This window comes from Periplaneta americana, chromosome 9, assembly GCF_040183065.1.
Source record: "Periplaneta americana isolate PAMFEO1 chromosome 9, P.americana_PAMFEO1_priV1, whole genome shotgun sequence".
Lineage (NCBI taxonomy): Eukaryota > Metazoa > Arthropoda > Insecta > Blattodea > Blattidae > Periplaneta > Periplaneta americana.
In genome coordinates, this window is record NC_091125.1 from 162,087,303 (window position 1) to 162,111,323 (window position 24,021).

Sequence of the window (24,021 nt, forward strand, 5' to 3'; positions counted from 1 at the left end):
ATCTTTAGGTGATAGTTTACTAACAAACAAGTACATTTGAACGTAGGTGAAAAATATAAAAATAAAAAACACTTATAAAACACAAGTAAAAAATTTTAACCTTGCTTACTTTTCTTAAAGTGGTTAAATGGCGTACATGGTATTAAAATAACATTCAGATAGGAAACCTTCCAGTAAATGTAGTTATAATTTATACAGTATATTGAAATGGCAGACAATGTGCCAGAGTTCTAAAATTAAAATAGTTTGAAAATTATTATTATGTAAAACAAGGCTAAGGTTTGTTCATTATAAAGTCCAATATATTGGAAGACTGTAGTAAAATGGTTGTGAAAGAAATTCTCGGTCTATTCGCCGCGGTGAGAGGCATAATATCTGAAAAGATTAATAAAAAAGATGTCTTAAGAATTTTGAAGAGAAAATTAAGTGATTGAAGCCTGAAACGGGCTTTAAATTATATTAATACTCACGAAAGGTGTACAGTAGAGGTTTTCAGAGGTTGTGGCCTTCTCATCTTGGCGTTACATGGCAGACTGAGCTAATTATCTGATATTATCATTCACAAACTTATGACTTTTAAACTCCAGATGGAGTTAAAAATATGGCATATTTAGTTCGTCGTATTCTTTCATTATTATTCATCGTCTTTCTACTGAACTAGTTCAAGCTTAAATGGAATTAATTTCCAATTTGGCACCTCGTATATAACAGACACTTACTGCTTTTATTTCTCGTTCCTGAAGAACACTGTTGCACGCATAGTCTGCATCTCTGTAAGGACACTTCACTTCAGCCTCCTCGTTGAATTGGACGGTATTTGCAAGACAAGGCCTAAAAATAATAAAATTCATGAAAGAATTACTTAAGCTGAAAAGCACCTATTTCCACTTATTACTTATTACACAAATAACATGCTCAGTATTATTCAAAACTGAGGACTCAAACTCAGTTGAAGGTAGTTTATTTTTATTTTTAAGAAACAAAATTGGGAAATGAAATGGTAGATACGCTCGTCAAAAAAGGAGCAAAAATACTATACAAACCCCACAGGCAACAACAGTTAGCTACAAAAATACAAGATATAAAAATCTAAATGAAAATTAAAACACGGCAAAATACAAACAAAATATTAGAGTAACATTTTATTGTGATGGTTGCCTTGTAACCACAGAAGAACAAACATTATACAGCATTACTCGAAATTGAGGGCTCAAACTCAGCTGAAGGCGGTTCATTTTTAAGAAACAAAATTGGGAAATGAAATGGTCGATACACTTGTCAAAAACACTATGCAAACCCCGCAGGCAACAATACTTAGCTAAAAAAATCAGAGATATAAAAATTTAAATCAAAATTAAAAACACGGCAAAATATAAACAAAATATTAGAGCGAAAATTTTTTTATAATGCCAAGAAAATCTGCTATAGCTATGTTCCCCCCTCTTCACAGTCCATCACTACTTATCCTGACATCACCATAATAGGATGGAATGCATAGAATCTGAGATGTACAGTGCGATCAGTTATGCTTTACCTTACAGCGTAGGGTTTTTCCTATGAGCGAACCCCCACTTGTTTGCCGCGAACTAGAGGAAGTAGCAAGCCTGCTTGCTTACTTGTTGACCTTGCAGTCGTAGCACAGCTGTTCCTAGGTGTGTGTTGTGTTGTTCGTATCTTAATTCGACAGTATATATAAAGTGTATTATGCTTTGTGAGTTTACAATGGCGCAGGGAGTCTTTATTTATGATTCATATGTGTTAACTTGGTCAGTTCTTAAGTTCGAAGACTGTTTCAAGAAAGATTCCCGGGTGTAGACGCTTCAGATCGTAAAATAGTCCATAATCTTTATCATTAATTTCTAACAGGAGCGAATAGTAGTGAGTTCAGAAACCCACATGCTGACGTACGAGGAAGTGTAGAGGTGATGACACATCGAGAAGATAAGTGTAACGTGATCAAGCAGCGTAAGCAGATTCCTAGTCTCCATACGATGGCAGTAAGGTTAGCGCACTCCAGAAGGAATGCTGACAATAACGGAACAAGAAGCACAGGTGTTAAAAAAAAGGCGAGTGGGGATAAAAAGAGAAACCAAGAGTCAGGAAGTGATAGGGAAGAAAGTAGTGAAAAGATTAAGGGTGCGAGTGTGAGTGGAAATCTAGGATGTGGAAGTGAAAGCGTGGGGGGGAATAAAAGAGGAATAGAAGAAGAAGAAGGAAATAGAAAGAAAGACAGAGATAGAAATAAAGCAGAGACAAGCAGTAAATAAAGGTCAGAACCTGCGACAGCTGAGGATATAGCAATGTTATTAGATACGATTAATAAATGTGGGGATATGATCAAAAAGTGCTAGTAAAGGGTAATTGTAATTGTAAATGATAGAGAAGTATAGAGGAGCGAGAAAGTGTATAAGCTGATGTGTAGAGAGAAATATAAGATTTATAGGAAGTGAGAGTATTGTGAAAGGTTTAGGTGTAAGTGGAATAGAGAGAAAGTTGAAAGTGAGCGCAAATATGAATGAGTGAAAAGTGAAAAAGGGTTAAAAGAAATGAACAAGTGACAGCATAAAATTAGTACTGACATTTGAACGTTGGAACAGTAAATGAATGTAAGAGACAGATAGGAGAAAAGGTCAAAGAACAAGTAAGGCAAATAATTCAATATGATAATTTATAGAGAATAAGTGAAATTGAAATCTTAGTGAATAGTAGTTAGAGGAAAAAGGGGGTTTGAAAGGCATATATAAATTTAGATATATTACGATTAATGATCAAATAGAGAATAGCAAACGAAATGTAGGAGAAATACTGAAAGGGAGATTAAACAAGTAATAATAATAAAAAAAAAAGTACATAGTTTAATTGGTAGAAGTTGTGTAGACATGTACTGCAAATATGTGTTAATGTAAGTGTTAATGGTGGCACCGGATACAGAAATGTGAGGTACACCATTACATGTAAAGAAGTGCTGTAACCAAATATATCAAATATCAATTATCATTAATTTCAGGAAACTGGAAGCGTCCAGCCTAAGAAACCAAAAAAGCAGTGAAGGGTTCTCACCAAAGAAAGATTACATGACATTCGTAATCGTTAAGAAAATTCTCCTAAAAAATCTCTTCGTCATCTTGCAGAAAAAGTGGGACTTTCATATGAGTCTGTGCGAAAGGCTACTAAATTATTGCACTTCAATCTGAATAAAATAACTGTGGCACATGCTCTTCAGCCAGGTGATCCCGTACTCAGGCGCACATTTTGTGAGTGGATTCTGGAAAATGTGATGAATAGGGACCAGATTTTTATGTAATATCAAAGTGTAAAATATGTACATATTTATGTAAGAAAAATAAGCTGAATATGTATCAAAATATGTAAAATCATGAAAATATTTAATATCAATATGTGGCAGGTATAGCAAAGGTAAGACTCTCCAGTTGTGATTTCATAGAGCACCCGACTTTTTTTACCGCACACTTGACATATTACTATTTTTCCATCTGTAGTGAAAGCTTCGTCCATTGCAATCCATGATTTTATTTTTATCGTTAAGGTTGAAGATACAGGGGTCATTTTAGTTAGTTAAAAGCAGTAGATAAACTCACTTGCACTTTATAGGTATTGTAAGTACTAAAACTAGAGAGCTGAACGAAATGAATGACACAACAGTACTGCAAGCACTGTTTCGCTTTACTGGATTAGGAGAAAATAAGAAGAGATGTGGGACACATGCATTTTAGTTGCTCCCTGTAAGAAACAAGTACCTACTAAAACCTCAAACTATAGGCATTTACAAAGTGTTGTTTGAAAAGTGGCATTCCTGTCCCATTCAGAAGGGTAGGATTATTCCAGCCGAGAACCATACTTTCTAATTGCTCGGAAAATCCTATTTCCGTATAGGTCTACTAAATTTAAAATAAAGAGGTCAAGCAACAGTGGTACTTCTCAAACCTAAAAAAGGCTTTTATTCATTTTTACTTCTCTGAAAGGAAAAAAAAAAACTTCCCTAGCAGAAGGTTTTTTTTTTTCCTTTCAGAGAAGTAAAAATGAATAAAACCCCTAAATATGTAGATTTATGTAATACCAAGCCATAATATGTAATGTGGGGGTAAATATGTAAAAATATGTAGTATCAAATTTTAATATATTAATGGTAATTACAAGATTCGCAAAGATTTGTTATTTATATGAATGAATGAATGTATATATTTGTCTTTAAGCAATATACCTTTTGGTGAGGCGGCACTTCACAATATTAGCATACAGTGCCGTCTCACCGTTTTACACGCCTCTCGTACAAGTCAATTAGGACATTACTTTGTTAAAATTTCTTATTGCAATTCTTCCACTAGTCTTTTTTTGTCTGTCATCAATTCTTCCCCTGTTTTACTCCTAACTCATCATTATACCAAAAGTACTGTAACCCCCTCCTGTATGACACATTTCCCCTCACTCTACATCTCTAATTATTTGCACTTTTCACTACTCACTTTTCCACATTGCTACTTTTTAGATTTTAGTTTTCTTTTCTCACGATTTATTTCCCCTCCACACCATTTCCTTAAGTCATACTGTTTTTTCACCTTGCTTTCCCCTCTTCCTTCATCACTGCTCCCTGAACTATCTCCTACTTGCGTTACTCTACTTCTCGTCAGCCTCGATTTAGATCTTAGTTCCTTCACCCGCTTCGGAATTGCTCCCATCTCATGTCCACTATTTCCATTCGCTTGCTGTTATTTATATATGGTTAGGTTGCAAGGAATATAATATGTAATTACATAAAAATCCGGTCCCTGGTGATGAATAATTTCCTAAAGATATGCGAAAAATGTGTGGAGAATGAAGGCGGACAGTTTCAACATCTCATCTGATAATTTGGTAAGTAATGAGCCTCTTAAATTTGTTTGTGTATTGTTGTATGGTTGGTTGTTTTACTTTCCCGCTAGTCACCAAGAACCGGCTAACAAGTGGCACGCTTGGCCATAGGCAAAACACTCCAGCAGAAAGCAAAACTAATCGCACTATATAATATAAACGAGACAAGACAAATGCTCAAGATTAAGAACAGCAGAGAGATAATTTCACTGCCAACACTGGAATCTTTCGAGCACTGTGTAACTTGATTTTGCGACGGTTTTTATTCTCGTAGCCCCACGTTGGGCGCCACCTGCGACGGTTTTTACCTGGTGGTATTGTTGTTGTTGTTTATCTTCCTCTCTGTCGCGTCGCCGGCAGAGGAGAAGTTGACTAGCTCAGTCACACGTCGGTGGATGCTGGAAGATCTTGTCCCCCGGTAGAGGAGATCTCTTCTCAGGGACCTTATGGTTTTGTGGGCGTAGGATCTAATGTGATATTCGTCGTTCTCACGAAAAGAAACCAAGGAGTAGAGTTCCACTAAGTGTATTTATTCGGCTCACTTCCCTTGCTTGAGTCCAAGCGACGGAATACTGGCTGTTGTCTTCCGTGTGATTTCGGCTTCTCGTCTAACGCCAGTTTAAAATCGCTGCTGTCACTTTTTGAGTAAAACACAAAGCTAAAAAGTGCGAAATCTATACTTTATCACTTCGATCGGCTGGAAAACTGAGAATGATAAGAAATACACGATCGGAACAAGTGCCGGAAATATTATTAATACTCACGCGATCGACTCACAGGCCGTACATTATATAAGTGAGTAGCACGCCACTGGCCGGCAGTCTTCTAACCAAACACACAATCGGCTCACTAGCCGGTGATATTCTGAGAAAATACACGCTCGGCTCACAGGCCGGTAATCGTCTGCGAAAATACACACTCGGCTCACAGGCCGACAATCGTCTGGGGAAAATACACACTCGGCTCACAGGCCGGCAATCGTCTGGGGAAATACACACTCGGCTCACGTCCTTTTAAATGCTCACTAAGGTGACGCGCTCACCAGACGCTACTATTGTTTGCCAGATACAAACAACGCTACCAACGCGTTCCTAGACAGGAAAAACCCCTTTATGCTATACTAAAGTTCAGTAACCTACCTCGCGTCTACTGGTCTTAAATGCGTTAGGCGCCTGTCAGACTGAGTGAATAAAGAACCTATTACGCGGTTCGCTGATCCCTGTGGCGTAGGTTAAACAGACATCTCAAAGAAATATAGAAATATCAAAATGAAACTATACTATAACTTATATAGGAGAAAAAAAATATCTTACTATTGCCGGACCACCCGACTACAGCTTCAATTTTGCTGTACTTTGTTTTATATGCATCCAAAACAGTATCTTCAAATTCACGATCCCAATAAAATATGTTTTCTTGTAAGTCTGTATCTACCTGCAGAATATGTGCAGGCAATCCCGCAGCACAACACCATCTCCAGCCCCGTACTGAATGAGGCAGACAGAACACTCAAACGGCTCCACACTGGGCACGAGGTCCGTGTTATCCAGGTTTACCAACTGCAAGTAATGCTGATGCTGCTTCTCTGCCTCCTGCCGCTTCTCTTCTGCAGTAACCTGTAACACAGAGTGCATACAAAACTTGTCTGTTCATCTAAAATTTCCCAAATCATTAGTTTGACGTATGACACTTCATCACTCTCCAAATTTTGCGTGTTGTTGTTGTTGTTTTCTTTTTTACTAATTACATTTTAAATAATGATGTTATTGTAACTGATTGATTAGTTTCAATGTTTTTCATCATCTATTGAATTCTAGTGGTTCCGCACTGTCTTCTGGTTTTCTGTTATGGTGGGGATGTGTTCATGATTGTATCGAAAAGGATGTGTGTTCTGAAATTCAATGAAATGTTTAGGATGTGTTGTGGTTGCATTTCTGTGTGTTTATAAATTTCGTATTGTTGTAGATTATCGACTTTGTTTATGTTTTTTTTTTTTCATATAGTATTTTCATATCTATATTTATAGTCGCGACGCTGTTATTCCCAGCATGACTCCTCCTCTTTGCTTACGTCTTAGGAAGTCAAGGCTCTATAAAGTCTAAGTAGGTAGTATCGTTCGCTGTTTTTGTTCTTTCGTTGCCGAGCTACCAGACGAGGGATCTATTTGCCACACCGTTAAACATTATCATGTCGTAGCTCCTATGATAATAAATCAAACGCACTGTAATTCAGCAAATAATTGAATGACAAATAATGTCCTCGTGTGCTTTCTGCAAACGCCAACGAAAGAGCCAAAATGGCGGCCGATTATATTAAGTATTTATCCAGCCTTAGGAAATGCTTAACATCTTCATCAGCGAATCACAAGACGCACACGTTTAAATGTCGCCGACCTGCAACGTGATTGGCTGCCGCAAATTAGAGTGACGGGACTATATGTTGCTGCAGTTGTGGTTACAGTTTGTTAACCTTTTTCTTACCTCATGACCCTCATTTGGTATAGAAGTTGTAATTGTTATGAATCATGGCCCAAATAATGAAACAGAATTGCTAATATAAAAATGAATAAAATAAAAGTAGCACACTACTTTTTTTCTCTAAGAGTAAATAAAAATTAAATTTCTTATTGTTGTATTCTGATTAAAATAAAAAATATATATACATAACCTTTTCCCTTAAAATGAACAGGGGAGAAACTATATGAGAAAAACTGATTTTCCATGCTAAGTCCCTATATCCAGTATCCCTCTTAACCAGCACCAAGGTGACCAGGCTAGTTCCAGATACGAGATTTTGCTGGATAACTGAATACATTCTGGTATATACAAAAAAAAAATCGTAATGTTGAAACTGCAGCCATAAGAAGCTTATTCCTCTATCACTTGCTCATAACTGAATAAACATAAAAACTGTTTGGACTTTCCTTATTAAAACACATCGCACAACACAAGTAATACATTAATTCTAGGTTCGAATATTCACTGAAAATTAAAGTTAGTGCGAACTTCCTAATGTGGCAACACTGACAGCATGAACATAACTACCTAAACATACAAACTGTGTGAATTTTCTTTATTAAAACAAATCACACAACACAAATAATACACTAATTTTAGGTTAGAATATTCACTAAAAACCAAAGTTCGTGCGAACTTCCTAGTGTGACGGCATGAACATTACGAACTAAACATACAAACTGTGTGGATTTTCTTCATTAAAACACATTACACAACGCAAATAATACACTAATTTTAGGTTAGAATATTCACTGAAAACGAAAGTTTGTGTGAACTTCCTAATGTGGCAACACTGATGGCCCGAACATAAGTAAATAAACATAAAACAGATTTTAGGTTCGAATATTCACTGAAAATGAAAGATCATGCAAACTTCCTAATATGGCAAAACTGACAGCCCAGACTGTGTCAATGTGACAGATCTAAACTTTTTTTTTTTTTGCCAAGCCAAAAGTGCCAGTTATGAGGGATTTTACTGTACTTTGATTTCCATCAGGGCGTATGCAAGGTGGGGGAGAAGGTTACCGGATTTGAACACCCCCCCCCCCCCTTAAAAAATATATTGAGGGTTGAGTAATTTTTTAATCCATAATCGTTTTCCCTTCTCTAATTTTTCACTATCAGAGTAACAAAATCTACATCGACATAAGGCATAGTCCTCCTACCCCTCCTTCAATATAATCCCTGTGTTTGCTGCTGCGGCACGTTCGAACTATAACAATGCTATCTTTATTATAGAGAGACCTACAGCCTAGTACCGGCCTTGTAATAAAATGAAGCTGACACAATATGAAATTTAACCTATTGTGAAACATATTGAAAAGGTTGTTTCAACAGTTTTGCAGTGCAGATGTTGAATATTGTGCATTGTCGATTTTAAATTCATTTTAAGAGCAGTATTTGAGTTCTGACTTCTTTGTAAAACGTTAGTTTATCATTTTGTATGCACCTCACAGTTAATATTTTTAATGTAATATAATTTAATTATTTGGACTATAGTGGACTTTATGTTGTCAGCAAACCGCTGGATACATTAAGAAGATTGATTGATTATTTTAATTATTGATAATTTTAATAATGACCCCCCCCCCCAACAAAATTCTGCGTAAGCCACTGATTTCCATAATGTATAAACTTGAAAATTTCACAAAATCAGAAAATAACTGATTTTCATTCACATTATAGTAAACTTGATCAAATAAGGAAAAGGTACTATAGTCCCGTCACTCTAATTTCCGGCAGCCAATCGCGTTGCAGGTCGGCTACATTTAAACGTGTGTGTCTTGTGATTCGCTTATGAAGACGTTATTAATTTCTTAAGGCTCGATAAATACTTAATATAATCGCCCGCCATTTTGGCTCTTTCGTTGGCGTTATTTGCCACTCAATTATTTGCTGAATTACAGTGCGTTTGATTTATTATCATAGGAGCTACGACATGATAATGTTTAACTGTGTGGCAAATAGAGTCCTCGTATGGTAGCTCGGGAACGAAAGAACAAAAATGGCGAACGATACTACCTACCTAGACTTTATAGAGCCTTCACTTCCTAAGACGTAAGCAAAGAGGCAGAGTCACGCCGGAAATAACACCGTCGCGACTATAGTATAAGTATTTTGCAATTCTTTTTAATTTTCAGAGAAGTCTATATTGTATCTTAAAAGTATTACTTTTAAGATACAGTATAAGTAGTTAAATAAAGAGAATAAAGTTGGTTTTATTTCAAGATAAGAATCACAACCTGCGAAAACAGACCTATGCCAAATCAATAAAAACGTGCAACTGCATAAACTTCTACAATCAAGTGATAAGAAAATGTCATAATGATGAAAATTTACTCTTCCTGAAAAAAAGAATTAGAATGTTAGATTTGTATTATAAATATTATAATACATACCTGCTGCAACTCGTTGTCCACTTGCTGTTCCTGCTTCATGCGTTGCAGCTCCTGCTCACTGGCTCTGTATTCCACAGGCACAACATATCTCAAGGGTCGCTCTGTGGTGCACGCAGCGCATCCAGGGCGAGTAGGGGAGTTCACAAGTGTACAAACAGGGCATTTCCAACCTGCACATATGAACACATTATGTATACTACGGGGTTATAAATATAAATATAAATCATTTGTAGTAACAGTCTGTCCCGCGCTGTGGCGTCGCAGTCTAAGGCATCCCGCCTAGGACTCACATTACGGAATGCGTGCTGGTTCGAGTCCTCATGGGGGAAGAAATTTTCTCATGAAATTTCGGCCAGTGTATGGGACCGGTGCCCACCCAGTATCGTGATGCACTTGGGGAGCTACGATAGGTAGCGAAATCCGGTTGCGAATACCAACTATAACAGCTGGGGGGATCATCGTGCTAACCGCATGATACCTCCATTCTGGTTGGATGATCGTCCACCTCTGCTTCGGCATGTGGGTGTGAGGCCAGCAGCCGGTTGGTCGGTCTAGGCCCTTGAGGGCTGTAGCGCCACAGATTATTATTATTAGTAACAGTCTCCTTTCTAGGTTCTATAACTGCTGCAACCTTTGAAGACTTATTTCATTTCACTGTCTGTACTTTCATTTCCTGCTTCTTGTATCAACGGTTTCCACATTCTCAGCAGGCAGTATTCTGCAGTCTCAATTGAGTCATATACCATAGATATAGCTGTTTACAAAACAAGGGAGATCAGAAAAAAAAGTTGGCTAGTAATTTCATATGTCATGTATCTGTTAGAGTAAGGTTACCAGACGTCCCATTTCCCAGGGACAGTCCCCGAATTTTGCTTTTTGTCCCCAAACAAAATTCGTCCCTGGAATGTCCCCGGATTTAATATTTTTCCCCCATATACTTCCGGATTTTCAGTGTTAATTATTATACTTACTTACTTAATGGCTTTTAAGGAACCCGGAGGTTCATTGCCGCCCTCACATAAGCCTGCCATTGGTCCCTATCCTGAGCAAGATCAATCCAGTCTCCATCATCATATCCCACCTCCCTCAAATCCATTTCAATATCATCTTCCCATCTATGTCTCGGCCTCCCCAAAGGTCTTTTTCCCCTCTGGACTTCCAACTAACACTCTATATGCATTTCTGGATTCGCCCATATGTGCTACATGTCCTGCCCATCTCAAACGTCTGGATTTAATGTTCCTAATTATGTCAGGTGAAGAATACAATGAATGCAGTTCTGTGTTGTGTAATTTTCTCCATTCTCCTGTAACTTCATCCCTCTTAGCACCAAACATTTTCGTTAATTATTATGATAATATGAAAATTCTGTTGAATATCTCAGTGCTTTTGATATGGACTTACAAGATAAGATATCTGTGGAATGTATATTGCTGAGATGTCTTCCAGAAAGAGAAAATTTTGAAGAGACATTTCATTACTTTTCTTCCAATGTAGATGGACCTGACTCAGATGAAATAATTTATTTTGCATTTGTAGCGAAAACCTAATTTTAGTAAATAAATTTATTTTTTATGAAATTTCTTGCTTCAAGACTTCAAAATAATAGCGAAGTGGAATGAAGAAAATGTTGATCTTTGTTAAAAATGAAGTGAAATTTTTTTGAATTTTATTCGAGAAAATGATTTCCTACGTACAATTCCAGAAGTTGTTCGAAATAACTTCACAACTTTCTGGAAGTAATGTTCAGTGAAGAATTTTTTTTTTTGTTTTGTCCCCAAACAAAATTCGTCCATGGAATGTCCCCAAATATTCCCGAATTTTCAGTGTTAATTATTATAATAATATGAAAATGCTGTTGAATATCTCAACGCCAAAAAATCCAGAATGAGTTTAGAAACTGTTCGAGCCATGCTTGCTATCTTAACCAACTTCAACATAACCTGTCAGGAATTTGGCACAAAGTTGGGATCCAGAGAAGACCTGCTTAAAAAATTCATTGTATATATACATGATCAATCGGGTTATTAATAGGTAGAAAATTCTCCTTTTGTTTAGCTATTCCTAGAGTTTCTTTCAATTTGAGGACTTTTTGTATGAAACTTTTCTGGGTTTTTAGCATGTATTTACAATTTTCATATTTGTCCCATTTCTCAGAATCTGGAAGTCTTAAGATACAATCACACGTCGCTACTTTTGCAGTGCTGCAGTATAAAAAACTGCGCAACTGTCGTACTGCGACGTGTGAACAACGGTGCAACCCGAAAAGTAGCGGCTGCCGAACCTGCTGCCCGCTACTTTTTAATGCAGCGCGCAGCTTAGAAGTAGTGACATGTGAACAGAGTTCTCAGGGTTGCAGCTGCAGCATTTTTGATATCGGTTTTATTGAAACTTTTGCTGCAGTTGGAACCAGTGTTAACACCCAAATGTGCCAATGATACTTTTATTGTTTGGATATATTTTAATGTTAGATGTGATGAAAATAAATTATTTGTAATAACAGTTATTAAATACACAACACAGTCTGAGTATATTTCCTGATGATAGAATTCATTTCTTTTTAATTATCTGTAGAGTAGTTTCAAACAGGAGGGTTGCCAACATTGATTACGTGAATATGCTGTTGGTTATCATTTAAGTATATACGCGTTTTTAAAAGCTTTACAGTAAAAATAATGCCAATTTCTGGATACTAGTTAGGACAGAAAAGCAAATAATAGATAAGTAAGCTTTCCCATGAGTTTCTTAATAATGCGAACATAACCACAAAATGTATATTGAGAAGTCAACACGGAGATGGAAACCTGCAGCATGACTGCGGCTGCAAAAGTAGCGCCTTGTGTGTGAACAGACTCGCAACCTCCAGTTGCAATTTTTGCAGCACTCGGGTTGCGCAGCACGAAAAGTAGCGTGCAGCGCGCTACTTTTGGCTTACGTGTGAACACGACACGCAACTTTTGCAGCTGCAGTACAAAAGTTGTGCAGCAAAAGTAGCGACCTGTGACGTACCTTTATTTATACATAATTTAATGTAAATGTGACCAAAGCAGTAGAGCAATACACACCCAGTTGGAGAGTGCCAGTCTTTTGTTCCATGTGCCGTGTTGCCTGGCTTGTGCCTGCAGTTTCCTGAGGTGTCACGGGTCTGCGGACTTGTGATGCTTGGCTCGAAGATGGACTCGTCTGTTGATCTGTTTGCTGACCAGTGTTTGCCTTCAGAAACGGAGGAGTTGGCTTCACAAACGGTCGCCCAACCAGTGGTGCTTGCAGCACAACAGGCTTTTCGTGTATCACTACAGCTGAGGCACCTACCAATCCTCCATCACCATCATCGTCATCATTATCATCTTCTTCATCATCGTCGTCGTCGTCCTCTTCTTCATTGTCAGCTTCTTCTGCTGCTTTCCTATTGCTCTCCTCAAAAGATTTAGCTGGTCTATCGTCCTTCACTGGACTAGCACCTCTGGAAATGTAAAAATTACATTACCATCAATAGGGTGAAGGTGATGATTCTGGTTCAGCGAGGGTTAAGGATATAGATGATTTTGTAAGTATAATAAACAAATTAGGGTAATGTTGTAGAAAGTTAAGCGAGACGATAGAGATAACAGAAATAGGCAAGGAGTATAGTGGGGGAGGCTAGCTAGGATAGCAAAGCATAGCATGAAGAAAGTAAGTGAGATAACAAAATGTAATGCACGCAAGAAACATACATAATAACGATCCTATTAGATAATGGTGTAGTAAGGATTAGTAACAAGTATTATTAGGAACAGAGAATGTTCAATATAAGTGAACTGGAAAATCAGAAAAGGAGTGTCAATTTTGAATGGACTAAATTAAGTCATTAGGTTTTAAAGGTGAGAGTATAAATCAATTTACCTGGAGACAGAAGTGACAGACGATAGTAATAAAATTAATGAATGAATTTAAAAAAAAGAGAAGAATACAATAATGAGGGAATTTAAGTAAGAGGTATAAGTCTAAATTACAAGAGCGTCTATAAAAAAGGTACAATTGTAATGAATATAATAGTGGCACCAGATACAAAACTGTGAGATCCACATTACATGAATGTAATTGTTGATACGAATTATGTATCATATCAATAAAAGAAAACAAAAACAAAGTAGTAGTAGTAGTAGTAGCAGTAGTAGTAGCAGTAGTAGTAGCAGCAGCAGTAGTAGCAGCAATAGTAGTAGTAGTAGTAGCAGTAGTAGCAGCAGCAGTAGTAGTAGCAGCAGCAGCAGCAGCAGCAGCAGCAGCAGCAGCAGCAGTAGTAGTAGCAGCAGTAGTAGTAGTAGTAGCAGCAGCAGTAGCAGCAGCAGCAGCAGTAGTAGTAGTAGTAGTAGTAGTAGTAGTAGTAGTAGTAGTAGTAGTAGTAGTAGTAGTAGTAGTAGTAGTAGTAGTAATAATGTGACCAGTAAATAGGATATTGTTGTTGAGGCAGAGAAAACCGGTGCTACGAGGATACAATTTCGGTTGTTGGTACTTTCGTAGATGTAGAGATTCAAACTATCATATTTATATCAAAACACACGGTTATTCCACTCAGAATAATTTAGGAAACAGATTATGTGTAGGAATTTAGGTATGCATGAGAAAGTTATGTACGAAAAGAAGTTAACTGAAAGATGAAGAATGTTTGTCCTCTTCAACTATTCCAATAACTTTAATAATACGACTGGTGGTGTAATATACAATAAATTATTTTGTTCTTATATATGTCTCTGTCAAAATTCAACTCACTTTGATGGAGAACTTGAGGCAATCAATTCTGCATAAAAACAGCTTTTCTATAACATTAACCTTTATAATAAATCTGTTGTATTTAGCGATTCTAATTCACCTATACAAGCCATTAATGCAAACACCTATACAACAACAAGAGTTGCTGATATTCACCAAAGTATCAAACACTTATAGTCTCTTCACAAAACAATAGTTTTGCAATGGATTCCTTCACACTGTGAAATTCTTGGTAATGAGGTAGCAGATTCCTTAGCAAAAAAGAGCACAACAAAAACAGCGATATTACCCCTATGGTAGTTGAATTGATGCCATCAGCTATGCATTCGTTAGTTAAAGAGCTTTATTTGTTCATTCAAGGCCCAAGTTATGCTTCTACTACAACAATGATCAAATGGAATGTGCAACCTATATCTATCATGTTGGTGGATCCATCCTTATTTGCTTTTATATTTTAAGAGGTTCTCACTTTATAGATCTCTTGGATATGGAACAACAAGTTTTGATGGAGAAATCATTGCAATAAGTGAAAGTCTAGGAATCTTCTACAGTATGCCACATCAATAAATTTAAGAATGCAGTTATATTGTCAAACTCAAAAGCAGCTATTCTACCAATAGTCTCTAAACACACACCTTCATCTCAAACAGCAGAAATAACTAAAATGCTCTCTCAATTAATATCACTCAATAAAAGAATTGTATTCCAATGGCTACCATCCCAATGTGGAATCCTGGGAAACGAGAATGTAGATGCTTTAGCAAAGAAGGGCAGCACTGCTACTTACAGACCTGTTACTAAATCTACGTTTTACTCTGTGAAAAGATTTATTAAATCTACATACTTAGACTACCACAAACATAATTTGATAACTCAATCCCAAGGGAAAAAATGGAACTCTCTGCATCAAAAGCCACAGTTAATTCCAGATTTACCACGAAAATCGTCTGTAGCTGTATTTAGATTGGCAACAGGCCATGATTGTTTGGCCAAACACCTGCATAGAATTGGAATATATCAGTCCCCTAACTGCCCATTGTGCAACTCAAACCAAGAAATGGATTCGGAACACCTCAAAATCTGTGCTTCAGTGGCTGGCCGTGATAATATCTTTGAAAAATATTGGAGTGCAAGAGATCAAATGACTTTATTGTCAAACTCCTGGCATTAGAAAACAACAACATTTTAAGAGATTATGTGCATTGCAGCATTTCCTCGAAGAAATTATCCAGGCATCCAGGATGTCGTGTCTTTAAATAGGCAATTCTAACAATAATGATTTATTAATTAACAGATGAATAATGTACAGTAGAACCCCACTAATTCAAACTAACTGGGGGAAAATCCAGTCTGAACTGAAGTTCGAATTACAGAGAATTTACTGGAACAGGATTATTTCGATGATAATGTTCTTTCTCTTTTTTTTTATGGTTGTGGACTGATGTCCCATTCCAACTACCACGAATATTTCAGGAATTTTTTACAGGCAGCTGTCACTTCTACTGACCTTTGCAGTCCAAAATTAGATACGAAATCTATCCTCTGTCCTTTTTCAACTCTCTGTACATGTTGTGTCAAAATTTCTGTACTTGTGGATTTTCTTTTATTATTAATTATCGGTATGTTTTATGTAATAATCCGAGTGTATATACTCGTATTCATTTTGTTGTAATACCTCATATATCATTTCCGTTATAATTTCTAACATATATGAAAATCGTGATTAAAATTTTATATTTCGACAAGAAAATAACATTCTATTAGCTATTGCATGCCGTGTTATATGTAGTAGATACATATTAGTTTCATATAGGAACAAGTAATTCAATATTTATATTATGCAGTCTTGATATAGCAGTAGGTTTTGGCAAACCAGCCAGTGGAACAGGTGTTGGCATATGTGTTGATTCTGGCATCTCATCAATTACTTCTTCAGCTGCGTGTGTACATCATAAATAGCACCAGTGACAGGGAAACACGTGTTAAGTATCAGTTTGAATTCACACTTTCATTTACTGTCCACAATGTGACTTCAGCGATATGGTCAACGGTCCAAAGCTTCTTTAATTACTACGGCGATCAAATATTTTTAGAAGCAGAGTGTTTGGAAGACAAGAGAAATATATGTCATGAACATTAATGGCACAAACACCAATCAGTAACTGAACTAGGAGTGCAAAACAAGACAAATTGATTGTATTGTATTGTATTGAATTTATTAACATTCCATGGTATTCATACATTGCTTTACAGCTAGAATATGGAATAAGTCAAAAAACTTAATACTATTATAAAGTCTTAATTTATAGTTACAGTCTAGATGAAATATATGCAGACGAGATTTACAATATAGTCTACTAGTACACCACATAGTTTTAGTATCAATTTCAGGCAGTGTTATTGAATGTGATGAATTCACCTACAGAATAGAAGACGTGAGAAATTAGGTACTTCTTTAATTTGGCCCTAAATAATTTTATGTTTTGAGTTTCATTTTTTATATCGATAGGCAGGCTATTAAAATTTTTTACTGCCATATAACACACTCCTTTTTGATAGCACGATAGACTTGCCAATGGAGTATGAAAGTCATTTTTTGACGTGTATTTATGCTATGAACTGTTGAATTAGTTACAAAGTTTTCACAATTATATACGAGGAAGATTATTAATGAAAAGATATACTGACAAGCCATGGGCATTATTTGTAGTTTTTTGAAAATAGTCCTACACGATTCCCTAGATTTGGCACCTACTATTATTCTAATTACTCTTTTTTGTAATAGAAATATATTGTTACTATCTGTGGAATTTCCCCAGAATATTATTCCAAAACTCATTACTGAGTGGAAGTAGGCAAAGTAGATTGTTTTTAAGGTATTGATATTTACTATCTTTTGCATAGATCTAATAGCAAAACAAACTAAATTTAGTTTGAGGGTAATTTCTTTAATATGATTTTTCCAATTTAACACATTATCGATTTTTAAGCCAAAAAATTTGGTTGTTGTTGTTGTTTCTAATAGGGATCTATTGTTAATTATTGCACTAGAAATTTGCGACGTTGAATTTGGACAGGATTTAAATTGAATTATGTTAGTTTTGTTACAATTTAATACCATTTTATTGACTGAGAACCAGTCACATATTTTGAAGAGAATTTCCTCTGTTGAAGATTGGAATGTGTTGGAGTTATTGGCTGTAATTACTATACTTGTGTCATCTGCAAATAATATGGGATGACCTACATCTTTTATTAGGGGGGAAAGATCATTTATAAACACTAGAAAAAGTAGGGGACCTAATATTGATCCTTGAGGAATTCCATTATTAATAGTTCCCCATGTCGAGGCAGATTTCATAGTTGTATTGATTTCAACTTTCTGTCCTATCTATGAGATATGAGTGAATTCCATAATAATCTAATTTATCTAAAACAATCAGGACAAAAGCAGAACAAAAAAAAGTAGAGATCCTATATCTTATTAAAGTCAGTAATTAGAAATTTAGAAATCTTCTCACCATTTTGAGCTGCAACAAGGGACAAATACTTAAATATATAAATACATATGTTTACAAGTTCATTCAACCATTGATTTTATTTCGACAAATGAAACTTCTACAAATACAAAGCTGCAAGTACATTTTTACTGTAGATTAGTAGAAATATCATCATCATCATCATGCTTCCACGTATTAGTCGTTGAAGAACTGTTAGACCAGAACAGTTCTTTTTATGACTATTATCTGTTACGAAGATTTTTTTTTTAAGTGGTGTGTACAGCTTATTTGAGAAAATATGGTTTCTTGTAAAATTTTAAACCATCATTTTTTTAAATTTCAAAGATTTTAAAAATGTACAACACATTTGTTGAAATATGCATCATCACTGTAGTTTCAGAATATGTGTTGTTGTTGTTTTCTAATGCCAGGCATTTGACAATAAAGTCATTTGACCTCTTGCACTCCAATATTTTTTAAAGATATTATCATGGTCAGCCACTGAAGCAAGATTTTGAGGTGTTCCGAATCCATTTCTTGGTTTGAGTTGCACAATGGGCAGTTAGGGGACTGATATATTCCAATTCTATGCAGGTGTTTGGCCAAACAATCATGGCCTGTTGCCAATCTAAATGCAGCTACAGACGATTTTCTGGTAAATCGGGAATTAATTGTGGATTTTGATGCAGAGAGTTCCATTTTTTCCCTTGAGATTGTGTTATCAAATTTGTTTGTTGAAGTATGTAGATTTAATAAATCTTTTCACAGAGTAATACGTAGATTTAGTAACAGGTCTGTAAGTAGCAGTGCTGCCGTTCTTTGCTAAAGCATCCGCATTCTCGTTTCCCAGGATTCCACAATGGGATGGTATCCATTGGAATACAATTCTTTTATTGAGTGATATTAATTGAGAGAGCATTTTAGTTATTTCTGCTGTTTGAGATGAAGGTGTGTGTTTAGAGACTATTGATAGAATAGCTGCTTTGGAGTCTGACAATATAACTGCACTTTTAAATTTACTGATGTGGCATAGAAGATTCCTGAGACTTTCACTTATTGCAATGATTTCACCATCAAAACTTGTTGTTCCATACCCAAGAGATCTATAAAGTGAGAAGAGACAGCACGTAACACCTGCACTGGCACCTTGTTCTCTGGAGATCAAGGATCCGTCGGTGTATAAATGAAGCCAGTTTTGTGGAGGGTACCTAATATTAATTGTCTCTAAAGACAATTGTTTTAGTATTTCAGTGTTTACTTCTGATTTTAGTGTTTCTTCTGTTAAATTTAGATTATATTCTATATTTAATAGAGTTAAAGGGTTTGGTTTAATTTGTAGGATTTCTTTTAAATATTTCAGAATATTTCTTTTAGAATCCGAACATCCAAAAAGGAAGTTGGCAGACCTCATGTCTGGATTTTAAGGCTTTTTTTTTGTCTTCATATACTGTGTTTTTACTGTTGGAGAAACATTTTCTCACAGAAGTTAAGACCTTCGTTTTATTAATGGATACCAACCTAACCCATCATATTAAAATATTTATACAAAATTCAGTTAAGTCTGAAAAAAATGTAAAGGAGAAACATTAAAGCCGAATGTGTATACAGAAAATGCCACTCAAGAAGAATAAGTTCCTTACCTTGACCCGCCATCTCTCTCGTCATCTGTCATTTCTGATTCAGTATCCTCACAGAAACTGTAGCGATCCTCCTCATCATTGTAGTACCACCCTCCAGGACGATCAGCTTCGGGGGGTGGAGGTCTCTGAACTTGAGCAACAGGTTCAGCTGAGTCACGTTTCTCTGGACTGACAGCTGTTGCCACGGGTTCTCCCTCCTGCTCACCATCTACAACAAAATTTATTATACAATTTAGACTACAGATTTTAACTCTAATAAATTATTTTCACGCGACCCAATACTTTTCTTTTGGACTATATTTATGAATAAAACAAATTCCTCAACAACTGTATTCCATAATCACGAGTTCATTTAAAAAGAAGACAAGTCCCTCATAAAGGTGATGCATTCTTTATAGGCAATTAGAAAAACATGACCAAGTCTTTCTTCCCCTCAAAGCCAAGGAGGTTTTTCTGTTTTTAGTTGGTTATTTAACGACGCTGTACCAACTACTCAGTTATTTAATATTCAAAGGAATTGATAATAGCGAGATGGTATTTGGTTAGATGAGGCTGATGACTTGCCATAGATTATCTAATATTCGCCTTAAGGTTGAGAAAAACCTCGGAAAAATCCCAAACAGGTAATCAGTCCAAGTAGGAATCGAACCCATGCCCGAGAGCAACTCCGGATCAGTAGGCAAGTGCCTTCACTGACTGAGCTATTTCCAGTGGCCTTAAGGAGTTAAGAAAAGAGGAGAAAGAAGGAAGTGAATACAAAACCCGCTTGTTCCACAAGGCAGTTTCTAGAATCCTAGTTACTTGCATTGAATACTTGGACATGTGGTTAACACCATTTGAAGAGTTAAAATGTTTCACTGTCTTGCAGTACACTCACTAATGCATCTGAATGAAAAGATGTGCTCATAGAGACTCAAAATATTTTGACCAATTTTGTAATTTGAAGTCTTTTGTCACAAATAAGGCTGAATATGATGATTTTAGGAACTACCAGCTCACCAAAAATGGCTAGTATATTTCAAGGAAAAAGTAAAGGTAGGAATCTTTACAGAACTCCTACAGTGGACTATAGTGGACTTTATGTTGTCAGCAAACAGCTGGATACATTAAGAAGATTGATTGATTTATTTACAGAACTCGTAAAAATTGCAGAGATCTTTTTCGCAATTCCCTCACATTGTGGGAATGTAGAACATTTTTTCTGAGGCAAGGTCAGTGGACAAGGTCAGGAATAAAATGTCTGTCGAGTATGTAAAACCTATTCTCACTACCCAATACAATTTCTAGCAATATTCATGTAAGGAATTTTATAATTATTTACTTTCCAAACCTGAATCGTTACAGATCTGTATGTTAAATTTTATTATTATTATTATTATTATTATTATTATTATTATTATTATTATTATTTACATTGTTACAGTGCATAATTCTTTAAAAGCATTTATCATATCGTCGTTAAATAGTTATTTAATAGAGCAAAATCTGAAAATCGATAAATATGTCACATAGGAGTTATTGCAGGAACAATGGACAATATGTAATGTGTGTTGCGTTTATGGTTAATCTAGAAATAAACACATGTAACATATCTTTCTTATAACCACGGGTTTTATGTATTTTTTTCCTGCTGACAAACTACAGTATGGATCCCCTTTTTCCAAGTGGATATCCACCCTGGAATAACAGAAGAATGAAAGAAAATGTGGGAACAGGAATAAATAAAAGACTGAAAATGTTAGCGCAAAATATAAAAGGAATAGAATGTAAGAATGAAAGAAGGAACGAATATGAAAAAAAAAACAAGAAACTTACTTATTGATATAGGTTTCTTCCCTAAGCCAACTTTACAAAATCTGTGGTGCTGAGACACACAAAAGATCGTGAAATCATGTTGTCTGTGATGCTAATTAGTATCACGAAAAAAGAGGAAAGAAAAAAATCTATATAATGAAAAGGGGTTAGTGAGAAAAAAAAAACATGAACAAGATATCTGAACCAGAGACCTCAATGTAGGAGGGATACTTACCAGGAGCCACCAGATAAAGGAACATTGGACAGCCATTGGAATTGACATTGTGCTCCTGCAATGTCTTCGAGTCGTCTGAAGCCAGCATCTTCCCAAGAATCCACCGCTGAACACCAACTGGAATCTCGAATTCCTCCTCGACTTTTTCTTTCAATTGAGCAACAGTCATTGTTGGAATAACTTGAAGGGGAATGGGGCCCTGATGAGACACCTTGTCTTCGACGTACATGTCCACCCTGTTCAAATGAAGATGCATTAGTACTCAAATTTATTCTCAAAACACCATTTTAAAAAAATCACTTCGTAAAGTATCCTACATAATATCAGTGTTATGGCAGTATTTTATCTTTCAGACGAAGACTAATGTTTTCACTTTCCTTCATTGGCTCGATAAAAAAAAAGTAGGGGGGGGGAAGACAAGCCATTGATTTCAGGTAATTGAAATGGCTTGAAATCATTTAAAATTATTAAGCAACAAAAAGTTAATATCACCAAATGTAGAGTAAATTAAGCAAAAAATGATGAGCTGAAACTTAATGGTACAAAGGACTTAAGTTATAAGTGAAAAACCATCACGTTTAATTGATTGATTGATTGAATTGATTGATTGATTGATTGATTGATTGATTGAAGTATCAAATACTGGAAATCTTTGTTTTTTAATGTGCATCTGAAAGAGTCAAAAAGCTAGAGAAAAATGTAACTAAGATACGTACCTAAATTGTATCAGTATGTAATTATTTAATTCCGATTCAGTTGTATGTTCAACTATGTAAGCAACTTTTAATCCTGGTTGAATGTAAGAGAAGATCTTACGGCCTTAACTCTGCCAGATTAAATAAAGCCATTATTATTATTATTATTTTATTTTTTTTTATCCAATGCCACCAGGTTGTCTTTTCGACATTTCTGGTCTTCTCTCCTGGCTGTGGCTTAATTGTAACCCACTTCTGAGGTTGGGGCGCCTGGAAGGCGGAGTTACATTACCCCGATGATGTGATAGGATGATTATAATAATGTGGTGCCAGGAGAGGTCTTAAATCTAAACTTAACCTAAATTCCTGACCATGGACGAACACAGGAATAATCCCCTTTAAGGAAAAATTCCTGTGCTCTAACCAGGAATCGAACCCGGGACCTCATGAACTATAGCCAGAAGCTCTGACCACTAGACCATGAGGCTGGTCTTAATTATTACACTATTACTAGTGTATCCTGTTACTGGCACTTTGACTTTCATTTTATCTCCAAAATCGTCCATTATTCAATATAAATAAAATGTTTCTTAATTATATGCAAGACATCAAAATTCTTTGCTAAACAAAATGGTTTTAACATGTGAGAATTCTCTTCTTCTGTCTCCAAAATGTCAAGTTACATTGGTAGTTTTGTAAACTGAGACATCAATTCCATCATAGCAAAAGAAATAAAAAAAATTATATTTCATTCAAAATCTAAAAAAAAAAAAAAACAGTGGAACAGAATTATTGGAGTAAACCAAAGGAAGTTATTACTATTATTATTATTAAATGAAAAGACAACCACAGTTACACTACTTTCCTTCCATTTAACATGATTTTCATACATGTCTGATATCAAGTTCACAGACTTTCAATTAGAGGTTAGGCAAGCAATGTCTGACGAAGATGATACTTGTACTACTTAAATTACCTTCACATTGCATAAAGATCACAATTAAGTAATTTCTTTATACATCATAATTTTTAAGTACTTTTATTATAATTTATAGTTGTATAAAATAATTAAAAATTCTAGTTGAATAATATTAAAATATTATTTCAAAGTTGATATAAGACTGTGTAGTCCACACCTGTGGCGTAACGGTCAGCGCGTCTGGCCGCGAAACCAGGTGGCCCGGGTTCGAATCCCGGTCGGGGCAAGTTACCTGGTTGAGATTTTTTCCGGGGTTTTCCCTCAATCCAATACGAGCAAATGCTGGGTAACTTTCGGTGCTGGACCCCAGACTCATTTCACTGGCATTATCACCTTCATATCATTCAGACGCTAAATAACCTAGATGTTGATACAGTATCGTAAAATAACCCAATAAAATAAAAAATAAGACTGTGTATTTTGTTCTATTTTTATTTATGATACTGCTGTTGAACATAAACATTAAACATAATTATTTTCCTTTTTTATATATACTAATTCAGAGATGATTATATTTATTTCGGCATGAAATCATTGCACGCTATTCCTCATATTTTAAAGATTTTCTTTCCCCACCATTTCTTACAATAAAGCTTTCAAATATTTTACCAAACTCATTATCTTGGAGAATAGGAAACACCCAGA

The 24,021-nt window shown here is 35.7% G+C and overlaps 1 protein-coding gene across 2 annotated transcripts in view; it reads right to left on the reverse strand.

Annotated features, from left to right (window-relative positions):
* LOC138706683 (uncharacterized) overlaps nt 1-24,021 on the reverse strand; it is a 160,025-nt gene that overhangs the window by 12,388 nt on the left and 123,616 nt on the right. For both annotated transcript variants that reach the window (XM_069836253.1, XM_069836252.1), the window contains exons 7-12: nt 21,703-21,938; nt 19,674-19,881; nt 12,850-13,247; nt 9,785-9,954; nt 6,304-6,485; nt 720-831 (exon numbers count right to left, since the gene is read on the reverse strand). In XM_069836253.1, coding sequence (XP_069692354.1) covers nt 720-831; nt 6,304-6,485; nt 9,785-9,954; nt 12,850-13,247; nt 19,674-19,881; nt 21,703-21,938 — 1,306 coding nt within the window. The remainder of the gene's footprint in view (nt 1-719; nt 832-6,303; nt 6,486-9,784; nt 9,955-12,849; nt 13,248-19,673; nt 19,882-21,702; nt 21,939-24,021) is intronic.